The sequence below is a fragment of the Myotis yumanensis genome, unplaced genomic scaffold (assembly GCF_028538775.1).
Source record: "Myotis yumanensis isolate MYYU_CA2020_CCGP unplaced genomic scaffold, mMyoYum1.0.hap1 SCAF_10, whole genome shotgun sequence".
Taxonomy (NCBI): domain Eukaryota; kingdom Metazoa; phylum Chordata; class Mammalia; order Chiroptera; family Vespertilionidae; genus Myotis; species Myotis yumanensis.
In genome coordinates, this window is record NW_027223761.1 from 28,827,526 (window position 1) to 28,849,639 (window position 22,114).

General features: G+C 46.0%; 1 protein-coding gene across 4 annotated transcripts in view; it reads right to left on the bottom strand.

Moving 5' to 3' along the window:
* NAV2 (neuron navigator 2) overlaps window positions 1-22,114 on the bottom strand; it is a 366,387-nt gene that overhangs the window by 204,738 nt on the left and 139,535 nt on the right. For all 4 annotated transcript variants that reach the window (XM_070428165.1, XM_070428164.1, XM_070428167.1 and 1 more), the window contains exon 4: window positions 4,155-4,227. In XM_070428165.1, the coding sequence (XP_070284266.1) occupies window positions 4,155-4,227 (73 nt within the window). The remainder of the gene's footprint in view (window positions 1-4,154; window positions 4,228-22,114) is intronic.

Sequence of the window (22,114 nt, forward strand, 5' to 3'; positions counted from 1 at the left end):
AGTTTTGTATGACTGGCTGGACTCTCTGTGCACTCCAGTGCCTAGTGCTGTGTCTGGCATATAGCATGTGCCCAGCAAACATTTGGTGAACGAGATAGGATAAGCCATAGCTCCGGACTTCCGCTTCTCCAGTACAGGAAGATGGGCTCAGGGCCAGTATTCTCAAACTCCCAGGGATAAAGGCCTTACTTCCTCACAGGGACAGGTTTACAGATGGCCCTGACAGGTGGTGTGTGGGTTGGGGAGGGGTTGAAGGGATCTTGAAAAGCACTCAGGGCAGGGTAAGGCCGAAGCTCACAGGACTCTGGCAAGTCTCCAAGTTGGGTCCAACTTTTGGGAGCACCGAGGGGGCAAGGAGGCCTCGTCCAGGGGCTGTGCCTCACACCGGCAGCATCTCCACCTGGCTCACTCGGGCTGTAGCCTCTGCCCGCAGGCATCTGCTGCCTGTGCCCTGGAACAAAGGCTCTCTATGGCTCCCTAAGAGGCAGGTCAGGGCAGGACCTGAGCTGCTGAAATGCTTTGAGGACAGGTGCATACACCCTCCTGGGCCCCAAACCAGCTTTAGTCACTGGGAAGGGGTGGAGATGCACCTACGGGGCTTTCCAACTGCTGATGTTATTTTTCATCGGGAGGAGCCTTAAGGCACTCAATCGTCTTCAAAAGGAAAAGAAAAAGCATTAAAACGACATTATTTCTTCAAACACTATAATGCTTTCTAGTACTCAGGCAGGTGGTTAGAAGTGTGGGCAACAGTGAGCAGTAGGAAAGCAGGAGGCCTTCAAATCAGCAGACTGAGAGGCTTGTCCACGGCTGACCTTGGGGCCTCCCTTTCCCCACTGGAACTTAACCTCTTTGGGCCGCGCTTCCTCATCTGTATGAATGGGATCATGTGAATACTGACCTCATAAGGTTGCTGGGGACACTACATAAGATAAAATGTTGCGGCACTTATCTCAGTGACTGACACAGGGTGAGGTCTCAATCAATGGTTTCTATTCCTACGATGTAACAGTATGTCAAGTGAGATTTCTGTAACCCTAAAATTGTGAATAAAAGGCTCTAAGTACCCTTGCTTATAAGTTCAAGGACTTGACAAAGGTTGGGCCCAGTCATTATCCCTTCATACTGTACAAGTTCAGAATCAGTCTTACCACCAATACCATCGTCATGATCCTTTACTTCCCCCAAATATCAATATAAGTAGATCTAGATGGGAGTATGTCATTGAGGGTATGGGAGGGTGGCAATGGGAGATGGTCACAGAGACAGGATATTTCCTCCTTCACCAAGGAGCAAGAAGGTGGGGTCCCTATACTCCGTGCAAAGGCAAGGAAGCTCTAAAAGAATCACTCCAAGTGGGAGTTCTGGCTTTCTAGTCCCCAGTTGGACACCTGCTTAGTAGAGACTTGGCAGATCTGCCCCTTGGCCACCTGAGTGAGGGGAAGCTGAAAAGAGAGATCATGTGGTGGGGGATTTCTCAATGACAGGAGGCCTGTGCTACCTAGTGCAAGTGGGAGACTGAGCCCACACATTCCTGCTGGTTCTATGGTGGAGAATGGAAGGATCATGAGCCCAAGGTCTAGAGCCTTACCAGGACCAGTGTAGTGTGGAGACAAAGGTGGCCTGAATCAGGAGGGTGGTACCTGAATGCTACCAGCTGGAAATGAGCTGCAAGAGCTGGTCAAATCTCACAAACACCACCGGGCCCTGGGAGCAACATGGGAGGGAGTGTCTGGTCAGCAGGGAGTGCAGAGACTCCCAGCGGGGACTGTAGCAATTACCCAGGAGGGGACAGCACCTTCACCACCAGCCCAATTCTGCTTCTCTGTGCTCTCCCAGTCCTGGAGGCCTGGCCTTGGAACCAGGGAAGGGAAAGAAAGTCACATTATTATGCCCCACCCCCTTCAACCTCCAAAACCACCTGCACTGGTGGGGGAAAAGAGCGTTGAGGTTGAAGTTTAAAACTGAACAGGACTGAGTCATAAGTATTGACATAGAACTGTTCTAATAATGAGCGTGACTGAAGGGTAATAAATTCAGCCAAAATATCATTACATGAGTCTTGACTTGGCAGGAAAGATGGGGAACAACACAGAACAGTTGGGGCAATTACCAAAATACCATAAACCCAATAACTGATACCTCAACACACTGGTTATAACTATGCCTCTCTATGCCCAGACTCACAGGGCTACATTCCAACATCGACGAGGGGCGGAGGGCAGAGTTCTCAAACTTTTCTGCTTTTTTGCACCTGTGCATGGCATAGATTTTATCCATCTGCTGTCCCAACAGACACCATGAACATGAGCTCTGAAATCACACAGACCTGGGTTCTGATTTTGACACTCACTAGCTACAGGGCTTAGGGATGCCACTCATAATCTCTTTAAGCCAAAGTATCCTCATCTGTACACTCAGCCTATTATAAATTCCAACTTTAGTTGTGAGAGCTGGAGCCAATGCACATAAAAGCCTTAAAGGCACAGTTGGTATTATTCATTCAACAAATACGTATTAAGTAGATGCTCTATGTTTTAAGGTATAGAGAGGATGAGGCAGGTGGCAGGCAGGTAGGGGTGTATGTGTGTGTGTGTGTATGAATGAGGCAGAAGGCAGGGCAATGGGTAGATAGATGGCAAAATGGCCAGGGGTTCACATTCCGAAGAGCCCTTTCTGTTGAGCATGACTCAGTAAAGTCCCTGCTGATGCTCTGCTGGACGGGCTCAGTCCTGTGGTCCAAACACTCCCAGAAACTGAGAGGAGCATGTGCCTGCCATCTACTGGCCAGGACAAGGATTCTCCACCAGAAGGGAACAGGTTCCTCAGAATGGGAATTTGCATCTCCCGACCTATCCATGGAAACACCACCAATCAATCACCCCATACCCCAGCCATGTGCACGCCACATGTCATTCCACCTACATCTCAACCCGGGCGGAAGAGGGCTCACATCTCAGGGGCAGGGGAACCCACCAAGAACCCCCCTCTCAAAGCTGGGAATAGGGCTCACACCCTACAGCTGCTTCAGAAGCCTCTGGTGGCAGTGTGACCATGCCTGACCTGGGACAGGCGAGGCACACTTGAGTTCCCACGGGGGTATTCCAACAGCCCCACTCAGAGACAAGAAACACCCACGAGGCATCAGTGGTGGCCACCCCCCGCCCCCAACACTGGAAGAGACTGTAGCTCAGAAACACAGCCAGGAAAAGCAAGCTTTCACTGCAGAGCAGAGCAGAGGCAAGAAACAGGTCCCAAACGGAATCCATCAGCAAACTTACCTGCTCCATTGGACTGCTTCCTTCCTCATGCTCCCCCCTCCTCACCCTGACCACTGGAGCAGATGCCAACCTTGCTAAACAAAAGTGGTGTCATCCAAAGCCCAAACTGCTTTACCTGTTCTGGGAAAAGTGGAGGCAGGTGCAGCCTAATGAGTTTGGGAGGATGCCGGGGCCTATGGCAGCTTTGGAGCTGGCAGCTGCTTGTGTTTACAAATAGAGAGAGCCAACGTTTCCAGAGCAAGATGTTGCCCGAGGAGGCTGAGAATTCAGACCAGCCACCTCCAGACCAATAGCAAACCACCAGCAAACACGAATGTGCTAATTAGCCACCAAATTTGAGTTAATTAAAAACGAATCAGGATGTCAAAATGTAGCGTCTCATTAATACATCAAACGCTTTTATTTATTTTTTTTAACCTGGGAAAAGTACTGCTTCTTCTCATACAACTAAGAGATAAGGATTCGGCCTTTCTCCCTGGGAACTGTGCAGTTTAAATATGTTCTGTGGTTAAGTGTTCTCTCTCCCACAGATAAGGCCCGGCTTGATAATTAACTGACCTGCTCGTCAGGTGACTAAAATCAGCACTGGTTGAGCCCTTCCCCGAGAAGCCGCTGTCTTCACTACTCCCCGCCGTTGCCTTGCAGACATGGCCAGTGTGGTCGAATTTGCATTCTTGGAGGGATTCTTTAGGATTTCAGAAAGTTGGCACCCTCAGGCCTAGACATGCACTGAGATGCCTCCAAACCAGAAGGAAAACAAAACCAGAAGAGCCCACCAGCGTCTCTTGTCTTTAGTGCATTCATGTTGTCAATAAGAAACAGGTGGGTATTTCTAATGGGGAAAAGACCGCCTCGTGACAAGCGCTGACTCACCTTCTGCAGACAGCCCCTGAATGTTTATTCCCTTAGCTGCCAGGAAATTCAAGCAGGCATCTATGTTTTCAATCTAGGAGGAAAAAAACACAGTAGACACTCAATCAGTGCTCAGCCTTCTCCAGAGCCATCTCTTAACTAGAAATGAAGTGCTATGTCAGAGCGAGGCTTCAACAGGCATCGCTGAAGTTCTCAACAAGGAAACACAGGAGGACATGAATGGATGCAGGTCAGGACTCTACTTTGTCTGTACTTGCACAGGAAAAGGTTACCTAATATCCCAACCGCCCAGAGCCAAAAGTCGAGGTCTTGGATTGCTCACGGCTGCCAAAAATAACCAGGGTGGAATTGGAGCTTTTCTGTTGATCACTGTCACCAGTGCAATCCTGAAAACTTGAGCAGCTGCCCGAAAAACGGAGGTGGGGACGAGGTTAGCAGACCCACCCGTCTGCTAGCAGCTGGGAGAAATTTCTAGCCACCAAGGCGGCCAGCAGTCCAATGTGCAGTGAATGGGAGTTTCAGCTGGAATCTGGGTAGTGTTTACTCACAAAATTCTCAGGATGGCAGGCATTGCAGATGACCAGGGAGGGCAGCGACCTTGCTGAACCCCTCTAACCTTTGTGTTTTCTGTGGCATGAAGGGGCACACCCCACAGCTACCTTTGCCAGGGCTGATGCCATGGCCAAGGGCAAGCCAATGTCCAGCTCTCACAAAAGACCCATTAGGTCATTTCCAAAGATCTGATTTGACTTCAGTTGTCAGGGCTAATTATTTTTTGGTCTACAGGAAAGTGTTCGGGCTTGATTAATGTCAATGGTGACCATAAGTAAAGGCAATTGCTTTTGACTTGGCACAGGAATCTTTGAATTTCACACAATTTATATGTCACAATGGAGATCCCCCTCACCTCCACAACTACCCACAGCCTACCTGACCTCCCCAAAACTCTACACATTCTTATGAACTCAAACAAGTTTCTAGCCCATGGAATTAATTTTTCATTAATAAATGTCTGTCTCTCACAGTGTCCATGGAACCATCTGCCTTCCCTCTCCCCAAGCAATATCCTGATGCCTCCTTCATAGCCACTGAGGTGAGGTGTCAGCATGTTAAGGGCTCTAATTGGAGTAGAGTCTGTTCCAGGCTTCCAGCAGTCTTCCTGAAGGTCATGTCCACCCTCCCCCTGATGTCAGCATCCTCCTTCTCTACCCTCCGTCTTCACATCTTCCAATGCTTTAAATTAAGCCTTGAGACACCTGAATAAAACTGCACCCATTTCAGAAGAATCCATCAACCCTGAGTCTGAGGAGTGACACCAAATTAAAAGAGACCCACCAACATATTTAAGAGAAGCACTGCTTTGCTACCACACTGTAATTCCATAGAAATTTTCTTCCAATGGGCATAAGATCATTTACTTGTCCCATTCACAGAGTATTCAGTGCATACACTATCATTTAAAGTAAGTAGTAACTTCTTGCAAGGCTAGCTGTGGTATGCTTCAATTCAGCCACGTACTGGTCTTTCTTTTAATGTTAAAATCTATTAAAGGAATGAATAATTATAAATACATTACCTAGATTATTTTTTCTTCCTGTCAATTTTTTAAAGCCCTGTTACTCTTTTAATGCATTCCATAATTTAGATGGGTAGTCCTCCACTGGGCGGGGGAGAAAGGGAGAGAAGGAGCAAGGATTTGGTTCCTCAGGGCACATGTGACAATGTCTAAGAATTTTGTCCCTCAGGGCACATGTGACAATGTCTGGCAACATTTTGGGTTGTCACAATAGGGGTAGGGGGCATCCTGGTATCTAGTCCTGAACACACTACACTGCACAGGACAGCCCCACAACAAAGGGTTATCCAATGCAAATGTCAATAGAGCCACGATGGATAAACCTGAGTGACATGATCCTTTCAGTCACTCATCCAGCCAACATATTGTTGGGATGTCTGCTCTGGGCCAGGCACTGTGCTTGACTCTCCTGACAGCGGCGGTCAGAGTCCTCCTCCCTGTCCAGCAGCCCACATTTCTATAATGCTTCTCTTTAGGGTCCACAGAGACATTCCACACACCCCTATATCCCTCCATTCCAGGGAGAGTCAGAGCATATCCACAAGGGAAGCATTAGGAGCTTCCCTCATTAGGTGAAGAAAGGAGGCTAAGGGCACCGAGGGTGTTTTCTCCTAAGAGGTGAAGCAGGGATCAATATGTGATGGCCAGATTGCACTCCCTGAAAATGTTAAAACCAAAAATAAGAACTTGGGTCATCATTTAAAAGACGATTCATAAGCCCATCTAATGCCCTGAAAATTTCCCCCCTCCATTATGAATTCTCTGCTCACAGAGGAGCTCAAAAAACATTCCTGAGCCTCAGATCCATTCTTTAATAATGTTTCATTGAGGTTAGAAATCACTCCTGACAAGGCGGCCGAGACCCACACGCTTTTCATCTGCACCCCGGGAAGAGAGCGGAGCCGGGCAGCAGAGCAGGGTCAGCCCTGGATTCCAACCTCCTGGCTGCGCTTGGAATGAGATCAGAAGGGGAGAAAGCTTCTTTGATCCAGGCTCTTGTGATTAAATTTCACCTTAAAGTTTTCTTCCAAATACTGCCCAGGTAAACAACCCATCTTCATATGCCATGAGACTGCAAACTGCCACCAAACCCCGAGAGGGGACCGGCCTGGTGGCAGGAGCCCAGCTCTCATACAGTACGAGGACGTCCGCGGACTCGTCTTTAACGAGGCTCATGTGTGATCCAGACACACAGTGCGAGATGAGGACCCGGTTCAAGTTGGGAGGCAGAGCAAAGGAAAAGGCTCTTAACCAGCAAGTATGTAAATACAGCCAAGGCTGTTCATTAACACATAGTGGCCAATATAAACTACTTTCCAAAATTAGCTGAAGAAATGTGTGCTAAGTTTGACATTCCAGTGATGTTGAGGGGGCAGGCTAAGGAGGCTGTTGTACTTGTTGCCATAGCTCTGGGATGGAGATCCTGGGGTTTACAGCATTAGCTGGGGCGGAGGCTGGAAGCCTGAAGGTGGAACCACGATGTGGCTCAGAGACCCTGGGGGCAGAAAGATGCTGGAGGAATGAGCAGGTTTAGATCAAGATGCACTTCCAAGGGCTTCCCTTTGTTTGGTGCCATATGTGGCCTCCACCCCGTGTGGTCCATGAGAAAAGGGCTGCAATGAAGCCTTTCTCCCTGTCTCAGCCAGAATCTCCATCCCAAAGTTGAATAGTTTCTCAACAGTCTCTGAACTTTAGACTTGGCAGGGCAACTTCCATGAACTATGTATGTTGCAGCCTTTGTCTCTCACATCCAGATGCAGATCTCCACCCAAGATAGCCAGAGAGCAAGGAAAACCAAAACAAATGTCAAATGACTGGAAAGAGAAGGAGGGATAAGAGGCAAATGGAAAACTTAACATTTCAATCATGATTAAGGCTGGACTGGGTCTCACGATAGCATAAAATATGCAAGTCTCAGAAGCGCGGCTGTATAGCTCCTTGGTAACTTAGAGACTGACCAAATACCATCTGTTGTGGCAGTTGTCATGGCAGCATTTTTCTCTGAATACCAGCGTAGCTGAGTGCAAAGCACATGAAAATGATGGATGCAAATGAAGACCATGGGCACCACCACAGCCCAGGGGAAGATAGGGCTGCGGGCACACTGAGTAAATGGGGCGCTCGGTTTTATGAGTTAAGAGTGTCTCCTGTCACCAGGGCTTCCCTTGGAGATCTCCATCCAGGGAGGGTGAAACTGGGAGGGCAGGCAAACAGCTGCTGGCTGAAGTCAGGCATGGTCACAGCCATTTTTAAAAATCATGAAATGCCTAAAGCTTAGGCAATGGGAGATTCAGACCCGAGAAGGATGAGTGAGAAACTTGTAAGTTCTGGGACTGAAAGCACAGTGCAGTTTCTTCATGAGCCTCATAGATGAATAGAAACTTCCTTTCAGATGTATGTGATCCTCACACCTGATTTTGCTACTTGCCAACTATATACATATATATTCATCACTCATCCATTCATTTATCCATTTCTTCGCCCATATATACCAAGCACCTACTGGGAGTCAGACAATGTGCTGGTACTGGGTATATAGTGGTGAATAATAGATGTAATCCCCACTTTGTAGAACTTACGGTCTAATGTAGGGGAACTGGCATTTAATAAATAGTGCACAAGTAACATCTGTCATATATTGGAAGACTTGCCTGGGGGATGGGGGGTAGGGAGAACTTCTTAAGGAAGAGATAGCAAGTGGGTCCACAGAAACAGGGATTTTTGTCTGTTCTGTTCAATGACATAGCCCCAAGCACCTCAAATGGCATGGGACAGGTTGTAGGTGCTCAAGAATATTTGTTGACAGAGGGGAATTTGAGCTAAGACATTGGAGTTCGCTGGGTATCCAGAAAAGGTTGTACCCACCATAGGAAACCTAATGTTTGAAAGCTTCCAGGCAGCAGGCAATGTACCACTTTTGGGAACCAAAAAAAAAAAAATGTCGAAATGGCTGAAGGCCAGTGGGCAAGGGAGAGCAATAGAGAGGACGCTGAGTGCGAGCAGAGGGCCAGCCACATGGGGCTGCACCCAGAAGCTGTCTTGGTGAAGGAGAGAAAGTAGGGGTCCTTCCAGTTCTTAGGGAAGCCTTGCCACTGCCCCCATCACCATGGCAACAGCAGGGATGCCAGGGATGGCTCAAGCAGTGTCCAGAGACATCTGGGCTGGGAACAGAGACAAGGAGGAACGGAAAAGGAATGTCAGCATCTGTGGTCACATGTACTAACCAGGAAGATCTGTTTCATATCTAACCTTTCTGACACTCCTTCCTCTGCGCTTTCCAAAAATAAATATAGAAAATAAATCCAATCATGAAACCAAACCAAAAAGCAAAATGCACTTTGGGGGAACACCTTCCTAAATGCCTGTCTTACCTGTTGTCTATCTCTTTCCTCTGCATTCCTGGGGGCCACCACCTGATGCATAATTTGCTCAGCTTCATTTTTTTTGTGTGTGTGTCCACCTATGTCAGGGTTGGGGCCCAGCGTCATCATAGGATCACAAGGCTCATGGACCACAATGTGGTCCTAGAGCTGCACAACCCCACAGGATAGAGCTGGTGGAGTCTGGACACTATAGTTGTGATCTTGGAAGGGGACCCCAGAATAAAGGCAATGTATGGTGGCATTTCAAATTCTCTAGGTGGGAGAATATTCAATAGTATCTCCTTTTGTAAGCCCCACAGGCTGCCACTTGCTTGGCTGATGCTTAAAGCCAACATTGTCCAGCAGTATGAGGGGGGTTCCATACCTTCTGTCCCAGCTTGGGCCACTGAAGCATCAAAGCTTCCAGCAAATCAGCTCTAGCTCTCTTGGTGACTTTGAAGCAGAAAGCTTAAGAACATGGGACTCAGGCTGGATGGGGCTTGAGTCCCACTGTTGGGTCTGCTTAAATTTGGCAGTATTATCCATCTTACCTTTTATAGTACTTATAACTTCAGCTTTCCAACAATGTTGTCAAGAATCCCTTTAAAAAAACATTGTAGGAGTCTTTCTGCTGTTACAGCAAATGGGTAAGTCCATATGGATACAAAAAATTCTCTCTAGAGGAGAAAAAATATTGATAACAAGAATCTCACATTCTTCCAGTGACTATCTTTCCAACTGCCTAGGATAGTTCATGTTCTTATTGTTTTCTGGCTTCTCAACTTTTCCCTTGAAGCAAAGAGAGAAGCCTAGGAAGGGAGTTATAACTGAAGGGAGTTATAACTAAAGTTGCAAACGTCAGTCCTTATTCTGGAGGCTCCCATAATACACCCTCACAGTTGAGCTCTGCAGAGTATCCCCTTGAAGAGATGGCAGTCATTAAGAGGAGGAAACTCCACTGGGGATCGTCATTGTCAGAGAGGCTGAATGAATGCCTTTGTGTGCGGACATAACACAGGCTTTGGGGTCAGACAAACCTGGATTCAAATCCTGATCCTGCCATTTACTAAATTATGATCTTCAGCAAGTGGGCTAATCTGTAAAATGGGCATTATAACAACCAATGCATAGAGTAGTGGTTGTCACTAACTGTGAGGATATAAGTGTGATGCTAACAAAGATCCAATCACTGGCAGTTTTTGTACTGTGTTGTCATTTTTGATGAGAATGTCTCTGAGGAATAGTTCTAAGGCCATGACATGCCCAAAGCTGTGTCTGGGGCTGAACCCTTGGAAAACAGAGAATTAGACCAGCTCCTCTGGGCTGCCTTCCTTTCCTGCTCCTGGCTTTCCTGTCAAGCGCTGCTGTCCAGGACTCCGGGGCCTCTCCATCACCCGATGTCATACCTGCCCCTCGCCAACCCCTCTCTTGAAAAGATATTGATTCATTCACACCAAGGCAGCTCTAGGAGGAGGGGAAACAGCGGTGAGAAAACAGCGTGGTCCTACTCTCATGGAGCAGCCAGCCTCCCGGGCAGGGCGCACTGTAAACAAGTATCGCTCCACCAAACATAGCTCACAAACGTGATAAGCGCCAACTTATACCTATCGAGTTGTAGGTGTAAGCCTGCCAAGCCCGACACTGACTCACTGTGCTCTTTTTAGAAGGCCGAGGCTCTTTTTGAGTCATTGCCATGTGTACATGCTGGAACCCATAAGCCACCACAAAGAGACAGCAGAATATAAATGCAAAATAAAACGAAACAGCAGATCCTGGATATTCCCCAGAGTGCAGTGAATCCTCAGTTTTGGAAATACCACTAGAGCATATCATTTCACCCACAAAACAAATACACAGGGGAATGGGGTAATTTGTAGACGAAGGCCAAGAGCTAGACGTGCTCACCAGCTTGGTGACTAGTTCCCACACACAAGCTGTGCAATTCAGTTTTGTGGCTCAGCCAGTTTACTGTCCGTAGCTCATGGGTCTTCTGGGTTGCTCATGGATTTCTACTCTGCAGTTCCAGGGATAGCAGGTACGGAAGTGCAAGGCACGTCCCAGAAGCCTGGATTACCAGGAAAGCAAAGCCAAGCAGGTAAGTTTGAATGTTTAATACTCAATTCAGAATCCTGCAAGACTCTGCCCTCCCCATGTGGTGACAGCGGGAATGAAGGCAATAGCTCCAATGAAGGCAACAGCTCCAATGAAGATGACAGCTCCATCATTCTCTGCCTGTGTTTGTCACGCCATAGTGTTAATTTCCACAGAAGATGTAACTCAATATTGCCCTTCCCTTCTCTCTCCAATTCCTGATGTTCTACTAATGAGTATGTGATTATTATATGCCAGGCACCTCTAGGACTTTTCACACACATTTATCTGTATCTGTTTTTGTGTGTTGTTCTTTTTTTGTTTTTGTATCTCAAAAGCTGTTTGTGGGTATGGCTAAAGAGCTGAATCCCAATTCTAGATCACTGTTGACCATTAATATATAATTTGGGAGATTTTTGCAAGTAGTAAACAAAATAATTTACACCAAGAAACTAGATTTGGCAAATAGTTTCATATTCTAAAATATCTGACCAAGGCAAAGAGCTACATTCTAACTAATCCCGAATTATACAAGATTAAAGATAATTAAGAATGTGATTAATATTAAAATCATTCTCAGCTCTGTTTACTGCCATAGCTGGAATGTCAGAGGCATGGCAAAATCCACCGGAAGAGAAGAAGCTAGACAAGGAAGGTTTCTATTACAGGATATCTTGAGCTTCCCAAGCTACAAGATATCTGATGCACCTGTGAGGAAATAGTGACAATTTCTCACTTGTCACATAATGCTAAGCTCTGTTACTATTTCCATCTTTGTCAAATATTCAGTTGAACAAGATAAAATGGCAATTCTTATGAGTAAAGCATGGCTAAATGTGGGCTATTTCATACGGTTCTACCTATATATCGATGTGTTAGGAAGACACCCTCCTCCTAAAGGCTATAATTAAACTACTGGGTGATTATAAAAATGGAGTCATTTATAGACAAAGCATCAGTAAATTCTGAAACTCAGAAGAAAATCTCTGCAAGCTTCTCTCAAAGGAGTCTCGCAAGCCTGATGGTGACATACAGAAGAAAGGATCAAGTTAAAAGAAACACCCCATAGCCAAAACCGGTTTGGATCAGTGGATAGAGCGTCGGCCTGCAGACTGAAAGGTCCCAGGTTCGATCCCGGTCAAGGGCATGTACCTGGGTTGCGAGCACATTCCCAGTGGGAGATGTGCAGGAGGCAGCTGATCGATGTTTCTCTCTCGTCGATGTTTCTAACTCTCTATCTCTCTCCCTTCCACTCTGTAAAAAATCAATAAAATATATTAAAAAAAAAAAAAAGAAAAGAAACACCCCATTGCCCTGGCCGGGTGGCTCCACTGGTTGGAGCATTGTCCTGCACACCAAAAGGCTGTGGGTTTGATCCCCGGGCAGGGTACATGCAGGAGACCAACTCCAGTCAGGAGGGGACAGGCAGGAGGCAACCAGTTGACGTTTCTCTCTCACAATACAATATGTTTCTCTCTCTCTCTCTCTCGCTTTTTCTCTTAAAAAATCATTAAAAGCATATCTTCGAGTGAGGATTACAAAACAAATTTTTTTAAAAAGAAACCCTCATTGGCAGGCTAACTCCTACAAGCTTTTTGCTTTAGCTTCAGTTAGGATTTCTTCTGCACAATCCCCTTATAGAAGCAGATGGGGACCGGGGAAGGTTTAATTCCAAGTTGACTCATCTCAAAACCTCCACGAAAGGTAGCAGGTTATCCTTACAATATTGAAGGAAACCCAGGTTGCATGCCTTTCTCCACAGGCCTTCCTGTTCCTACAGGGGAAAGTGGGAGAACGATGAGATTTGGTTCTGCTTTGGCCACCCCATCCAACCCTACATGACTGCTACCATGCTCACGCCAGTGTGGGAGTCCCTGTCACCCATCAAATCTACTCCATAGGAAAAACCAACTCATGTCAAAGTGCATCATTTGCATTGTGAGTGGAGGAGAAGAGATTCCTGGCTATCTTTGGGCAAGGTACTTTATTCCCCGGAGCCTCAGTTTTCCTTTCAGTAAAATGGGTATACTGATTTCCTTCTTGAAAGCCTATAAAGGCCTCAAAAGACACTAGTATTTGCACTCTTAAAAAACCACACAGCACTGGGCTAGATTATTTTCCATACACTATTATTTCAGTTCATTTTCACCGTTAGAAATGGGGAAATGGAGGCACAGAGTGCCTTCCTGAAATCGCAGTTGTAAAGTGGCAGAATTGGACTTTGAACACTTAATGGAAAACGTTTTAAAGTTATGAACATGGAGATTGAACAACCAAAGAGCAAGAGCTTCACTAATGCTGGAGAAAAATAACCACTGTTTGGTCACTGTCCTTGCCGTTGTCCTTCAGCAGTGTGACAAGGCAAGTAATCAATCCATCCAAACCAAATCCAGTCTTTACATCAAAAGGACAAAGGACACTTCACAGAGGAAGAAGTCGCTCCTCGCACATCCTTTGGACATGTTTTGTGGAAGATATTTATGTTCTTTACAGTGTTTTCAATCTTCAGGTGCAGGAGGAGATATTTAAGGCAATATAAACACAGGCATTATTTCAAACTCAAAATGTTCCCAAAACAGGTATCTTTCAAGCCAACATGACAGTGCTTATGATTTCTGAGGAAATTCATGACACTTACAAAAACAGAATAGCTTGGGGCTGAAAAACCTCAAATGTGTGCAGGGGGCAGGGAGGTAACAAATGACTGAAATGGTCTGGGTATAAGGCAATAGGGAACAGTGGGGAGCATGACAAACACACCCCATACCTACCTAAAGGGGCAGCTGCTACCTATTTTTCACCAACTTTTGCCTGGGGAGTGACAACCCAGGGTTGCCAGGTTATCAGATCTTTTCTTTAAATGCTGGAAGAACAATTTTTATGAGGTATATGGATCTTCATCTAACTATTGGCATCTGTTTAGTTGTTGTTGTTTTTTTAAACTAAGGGACCCGAACTAAGCTTGTTGGCCACCACTCTCTACCTTTTGCTTAAGTGGGAACCTTGGCTCACACATTCACCTACTGATCAGCTTCCAACATGCAGACGCCATAGGCTAACCATACCTTAACAAAGTGCAAACAGGAATTCATTGCTAATTCTGTTTCATGAAAAATAAATTAAAATAAACACACATACAGAAGACACCCCTTTGATGCTAGGCTGAACCATCAGAATTCCATCAAGACATATGCAGGGAGGTGGATCCCAGCATGAGGCCCAGATGGCTTAGATATTAAACCATAATCTACATGGTTCCAAATCACCATCCAATTTTCTCTTTCAGCTCAAGATTTGTAGCTATTCTCCCCCTGCCCATCCTCACATTTGCTAAGCTCTTTAACCTTATTGACACCATGTTGCCACTCACAGCAACACCTCAGTCCCAAGGTAAGTGTGATGGGAATATCTTGGAGCATCTACAAGGTGCCAGGTGGTGTGGGCAGATGGACAGATGCGACCCCACCCTCAAAGAAGTTAATGTCTAGTGGGATGCAGACAATGAAGTACAATGTGCTAAGCTAAAGGATTATCACTGCAGTTTTTCAATGGAGGACCCAGGGTCACAGAGGTTAAGTGAGTTGGAAAGGGTAGAGGGGCCCATGCGGACTCTCAGACAAGAGCACATGCACAATTCAGACCTATCAACTTATATCTTCCTACAGTTCCAGACAAGAGGATGTCCAAAGCATCCTAACCTTTCCAAAAAGCAACTGATGGGCTCATTCAAAATATTTAGTTAAATTTAAACAATCCCTCTAGCAACCTTGTTAAATTAAAAACATTTTAAACAACTTTGCAAACTAACGTAAGTTTAAATGCATGTTTTTGCAGGCATGTCTCAGAAGAGGCTTTTTGTACTTGGCTCTAAGACAACGTTGGCAAAATGTGGTCACCGGACCAACAGCATCAGCCTCACTCAAGAGCCTGTTAAAAAATGCAAATTCTCCGGCTCTTCCCCAGAGTTACCGAATCAGGGGGGACCTAGCAACCTCTTAGTGAGCTCTCCACACTAAAGCTGGAGAAGCATAGCTGGAGGCTTTGCCAAACCAAACACTTCACTTGTTAATGAAAATAATGTCATTTTGGTATCTTTTCCAGACACCTTGGTGACTAAGTTAAAATATAAAATTGTGAGAGAAGAGACTAGTTTGAGAGAATTTCTTGGCTTAGGATGACTCAAGTTTCTCTAAAGCATTTAAAAAGTAAATAGTGTATTTGACATTAAAATTTGATACGTAACATCAACCGCACTCTCTAGGAAGCTCTTGGATAGCTGGACCCTTAACTGCTTAGCTCATTCATCAAAGAAGCATTAGCCTAGCACTTCCCATGTATTTAGCACCAGGTGCTGGGAAGATGGAAATTTTTATTGAACTAAGAGATGAAAAAAACCACTTATATGTATTACAAAAATTTGATATTATTAAACAGTATAGATGATAAACCTCTCACAAAATTTATTCATATGTCATATTAATTACAAGACAAACACATTCTTAGGAAACATAGTACCCACATGTGAGTTTACATTTGCATCAAAGAGGTCAGGAATACCTGCTATTCACTTCTAATTACCAGATGAAATCGCACTTGCCACTCACATGACAGCTCAGTGCCACTCACAATACAGGCAAAGCTGGGCCTCTGTCCTCCCTGCTTCTCTACAATGACTCTTATCTGAAGAGTTCTAACAATGGAGACAACCTGCAGTCAGCTTAAAAACCCAAAGACCCCACAGTAGCAAGATGAACCTCTGCTATAAACCCAGATAGCTTACCATCTAATATAGTAGAAGTTAGTTTGTTTGAATCCTTGAGTGTATGAGTTTCCTACTACTGCTATAACAAAATATACTTCGTGGCATAAAACAACATACATTTATTATCTTATAGTTCTGGAGATCAGAGGTCCAAAATCAGTTCACTGGGCTGACATCAAGGAGTTGGCAGGCTGCATCCATTCTGAAGGCTCCAGAGGAATCTTTCTAGAGGCCACCTGCATCCTTGACTTGTGGCCCCTTTCTCTATCTTTAAAGCCAGCCAAATAGCATTCTTCCAATGCCTGCCTGCCTCCCCCCCCCCCTCTCTCTCTCTCTCTCTCTCTTTCTCTCTCTCTCTCTCTCTCTCTCTCTCTCCTCCCATAATCACAATCACATCTTCTCTCTCACTCTCCTATCTTCCTCTTACAAGTATCTCTGTGATCACATTGAGCCCACCCAGAGAATCCAGGATGGTCATCCCATCTCAAAATCCTTAATTATAACTAAAAAGTCTCTGTTATCATATACAGTAACATACACAGGTTCCTGTAGGTATTAGGAGGTGAACATTCTGGGAGTGGGATTGCGGCACATTGTTTAGCCTACCCGACTGAATGCATACTTTCTGAGCATGAAAAAAAACCTTCTAATGCACAAGTCAATAGTTAGAGTATATGTGACTTGTAAGCAGGGAAGGGAACAACCATGGAGAGGACACTCATCATGAGCAAGGTTTATGCCAGGTGCCTTTTGTGCCATCTCTCATTCATCCCTCCAACAACCCTAGGAGGCAGCTGCCATCATTATCCCCCTCTTATAGCTGAGGAAAAGGACTCCTCGATTCAGTCACTTGCCAGCACACATGCCCAGTATGGGAGGTCCAGATCTGCCTGATTCCAGAGTTCATGCTTATTCTTCATCCCAAATCTGCTTCCCATGATGTAATGAATTATCCCAAGGCTCAGCCCACACCTATATGAGGGGCTAGTATAACAAATGTAATTTTTGTACCTCCACATCACAGTCAGCATTTTTTCCTTCTTCAACTAATTTCCTTATAGGTAGAATAGCCTAACCGTTAAGGGAATGGACTCTAGAGCCAGGCTTCCAGGGTTCAAACCTTGCTTGTCACTTAGTAGCTGTGTGACCTCAGACAAGTTACTCAACCTTTTTCTGCCTCAATTTCCTCATTTGTGAAATGGAATGATAATGGTTTTATGAAGATAAAATCAGTTAATGCAGGTCAAATGTCTAAAACAGAAACAGTGCCCAGCTACAAGTGTATATGATAACTGTTTGCCATTATTATTATCATTATCTATAATAATAAAAGCATAATATGCTAATTAGACTGGACATCCTTTTGGGCAACCTTCCAGATGACCTTCTGGACAAAGCTGGGGCTGAGTGGGAAGCCCGGTCCCAGGTGCCAGAGGGAAGCCAGTGCCAGCAGCCAGGGGAAGGAAGGCCTACTCTTGCACGAATTTTGTGCATCAGGCCTCTAGTTATTATATAAAAACATGGACAGAACTGGGGCCAATGACAATAACCCTAGGCTCTCCAGCAGAAGGGGAAAAGATAAGATGTTGTTTAGCATGACTCACAGCCCCTGGCAGAGTACAGAGCACAGAGCACAGCAGAGACATCAGGGTCTAAGTTCTCCAGAGCCTTTAATGGAATGAACAGAATATATTTCTCATTCCACAGGGTTGTTATGAGAATAAAATGAGTTAAAACACATAAAGCACTTAGAAGAGTGCTTTGCCATTTTTATTATTAATAACTATATTAATTAAACTATAAAATAGTTAAACTATAAATAATTAAACTATAAAAATGCCTAAAAATGCTTACCTCAAGCAACAGAAAAAAGTCAATAAACTGAAAATTAACTGAAATGTCCTATTTGGGTCCTCTGGATAAACCAAGGAAGAAAGGAATTAAAAGAAGGGAAGATACTTTCAGAAAAGTGCTCAATACCCACTGCTTAAAGCCCATACAGAACTACCAAACTAATCCCACTGCTCAAATCACTGCTCAGCTATAGATATGATGTGAGAACAATGGTAATGTTTCAGTCCTCTAGCCACATGGCCAAGTCCAGGCAGCTCTCTCTGTGATCTTTTTAGCCACCCATCTACCCATCCAACATTTGTTAACACTACGGTGTCGGGTGAATTTCCCGCCAAAATATAAGATGGCGCGGGCAATTATTTAGGTTTCCCGCGCAAAATCAGAGTTAGTTTAAGATACCTATTACCCCAATGGGTATGAAACGGTTCGCATACGCAGGTAGGTATCTTTGTGAACGGCAAACAAACAAATATTTGGTAATACGCAGTTACAATCGGCCCGAGTTTACACGTTTCCCGCACTCCACCGCAAATCTATATGAACCGAGTTAAGACGGCTCCCGCGGCGTACGCGCAATTCACGCGAGCCGACTTAACTCATTTCCCGCAATCCAAGTGTTAAATAACTACTATATGCCAGTCATGCAAGTCATGGGTGTTTACTCAGGACATCCAGGTGAAAGACATGGTATCTCCTTCAAGAATGTAAGTAAAAAGACAACCACAAGAGACTGTGTTATGAGAAATGCAGGCACAGGACACCAGGGGACACATAAGACAAGTGGCACCTAAGTATCTCAAGTACTTCAAGTAACAATTGACCTGAATATTACAGGTTACGATATCTAGGTGGGACAATTGTAAGGTCTTCCTGGCAGACTGGACAGCATGCCACAAAGTACAAAGGCATGAATGCACACGGCCTTCTTTGGGCACCCCAAGTTCTAGTATGTCTGCGGTATAGAGTCCGAATGGCCAAGTGGCAAGAGATTATAGTAACTGGATCATGAAGGCCCTTCCCTCTCTTGTGTGGTCAAGTATTTGGAGAAGGAAATGGGGAGTCAGTGATGGGGTTAAATAGAGGTGTGACCAGGGAGGCAGAGAGATGGATGTGGAGGTTGTCACCATCTTTGAAAGGCAGTGACAGTGAATATATCACCTTGAGTAGGAAATAGTGGGTGCTTCCTGCTGATCTCGGCCCTGGACACTTTCCACTTTGCTTTAAATTCGAAGTGGCCTGTGGGCTTTACCTCATGCCTTCCTGGAGCTGTAACATATGTGCACCCTTAGGGTCATGTAAAAATAGGCCTAGGGGCCCAGGGCAGAAGCACCTCAGCTGCCCAAGGATCTCAGGCACTGCCCAGGCATGTGGCTGGCTTTCTGGCAGCTGTTGGGAGGGCTCAAGGTCACTGGGCCCAGAAACCTGATCCTGTTGCAGAAGGCCTTCCCTTGGCCCAGGAGGCTCCGTGGAGATACTTAGGTGCCACTTGTCTTTTGTGTCCCCTGGTGTCCTAGCGCCAGGCTCTTCACGGCCATCTCAATAAGCTGCCTTTCGCTAAGGGCCACCTGCCCTTTTTCTTGAGTTCCCATCAACAGGCCAACTTGGGTCCTTTCCATAAATAATCAATTTCCTCCCTTCTTGCTAACTCCTGGCTAAACCCAGCTGATTCTGCTGTATCCACAAATGAAAAGTAAGGAGAACAGGGATTCGTGAGGCGAAGATTATTCTTATTTCACCCTCTCTCTGTCACTCAGTGAATACCACATACTCTTAAGCTAGACAGACTTGGGTTCCAGCTCCAACTCTGCTTCCTAGGTGAGTAATCTGGGGCAAAAAGTAACTTTTTAAAGCCTCAGTCTCCATGTGCAAAATATAGACAATAATTGCATCTACTTCAGAGGATTGCTTTGGGGAATAACTAGTAATTAGGTAAAGCTCTTAACATGTTCTGTGCATTGTGAGTGCTCAGAAATGTAAGTTTTCTCACTGAAACCTCACAACAGCCCTGTGAGGCAGGTACTATTACTATTCCCATTATAGAAACTGGTACTCTGACAGCCTAAGGAGCACGCTCCAGACCATAGGCAGTCAGTCGTCAGAGCCCATGCTCTAGCCATCATGCCTTGCAGCACCCAGAGATCAGAGGTGAAAGGAAGACCTAGTCCAGTGGTCAGCAAACTCATTAGCCAACAGAGCCAAATATCAACAGTACAACGACTGAAATTTCTTTTGAGAGCCAAACTTTTTAAACTTAAACTATATAGGTAGGTACATTGTTATTAACTTAATTAGGGTACTCCTAAGGCTTAGGAAGAGCTACACTCAAGGGGCCAAAGAGCCGCATGTGGCTCACGAGTCACAGTTTGCCGACCACAGACCTAGTCTGTCTTTTCACAGAGGAGACTCTGGACCAGAGAAACGTGGGCTGGATCCAGGAGCAGCACTGGGACCTGAGGACCGGGGTGCCCATGCTCCTTCCCAGCTTCATCGCACTGTGTCTTCCCAGGTTCTGGCCTTCTGATAGAGGACTTCAGGGGCACCTGTGACAGTGAGGAGGGGTGGGCAGGACAAAGGAGAGGCTAAGATGGCTCTGTCCTGAGCCACTTACTCCTGTTCATAGCAGCAATTCCTCTTTTCTCACGCTCACATATGGGCTCCACATATGCTTTTATTTGTTGGGGGGGGGGGGGGGCAGGAAGGGACTCTGCTCACGGAATAGAAGTTTGCAAACCACAGACATGTCCTTCCCTGTGTTGAAGTGCAAACTCCTATTGTCTTGAGAACTCGGGTGCTGGCATTTTCTACAGGAGCCCCTGAAAGGACGGGGTGGGGAGCAGAGCCATGCCTTCAGCAGCGGGAGCCCTGAACTTAGGAGTCTATGGAGCCCCAGGGGACACATGGGCTGGCCTCTGGAATCCGTGATCTGCTCGGGCTGTGTGCAAAATTCTGGGGTATGTGCCACATGGGGAGGAGTGGGCTGGTGACTCTTCTCAAATTTTCAAGAGGTACCATGTCCCCAAACAAATGAGTGACTACTAAGACCATCGTCACCATGGAAACTGCCATGGGCTGAGTGCTGACCCTATGCAAGGAAAATGGGGATATAAGGACACTTACCTCAAAGGGCTATTGGGAGGATGAACCAAGAGGGTATATGTAAAGCACTTAGAATGGCACCTGACACAGAACCAACACTCTATAGGCTTTAGTTATATTGTAGCATTGTAATTATCACTAACCATTATTATCATTTTCATTGCCTCATTAGTCCTCACAAAACCTTTATGAGCTACATATTATTATCAATCCCACATATAGGGCAGGAAATAGAGGCTTCAAAGGTTAAATAATTAGCTCAAGGCACAGACTAGCAGAGAAGGGACTCCCACTTGGCCTGTCTGGCTCTCAAGCCCAGGCTGGCCCCCAATCTGGATGCACTGAGGGAAGGAGGCAGGAGGACTCCCTGAGAGCCCAGGAGGAAGCAGGTGGGCAGGAGGCCCCAGATGACCCTAGGCCTGAGGTCAGCCATCCAGAGGGGAAAACAGGCCTGGGGCTTTCCACGGAAAGGGCCAGCAGGCCTTGCTAACATTGCACCTCTCCCAATCAACAGCAGAAAGCCAAGCCACTCAGAATAATAGTGATTTAAAAAGAAAACCACCCCCTGCAGTGGCCATCCCAAGGCCCCAAAGTGAGCCCATGTCCCGGAGCTCCATGGGTTCCAGGAGCAAGGCAGGCCGCCCCAGCACTGGCTGGCCGAGTGCCAAGCAATGTTTCTCCTTCCAAACGAACACATAACTCTGCTGAACACACTACTGGAAAGCCAAAAGGATGCCCCTAGGTTGCCATGGCAACGCTAAACAGACAAAACAGTTAACCAGCTCTGACGCACACACAAACTTATTAAAGGCCAAAGGGACTGATTTGGAGCAGGGAAGGGGCAGGAGAGGGGAGTGTTGTTTCTGCAGTTCCATCTCTAAGAATTTGGCGCCCAAAGAATCTAGGTCAGATTGAAACAGGGCAAAGGACTCAAACATAAGCTGAGACCAAGCTTGTTGGGGAAAGGGAAGTCATTGCACGCCTCTGCCCTTCGGTCAGGGTCACAGTCCTATTTCACAAGGGCCAGGAGGTGGGTGCTCGAGAGTTACAGATGCCAATGATCCTAGCTTTGCCTCTGCCCGGGAACAGCCCTCCGCCACCCGGCATTCCAATCTTCTCACCCCAAAGTGGGGAGTGCCATGCCGGCCACAGCAGAGTTGGGAGGATCTAGTGGGTAAACCTGAAAGCACTGTGTGGAGGCACATTAGAGCTGATGTTA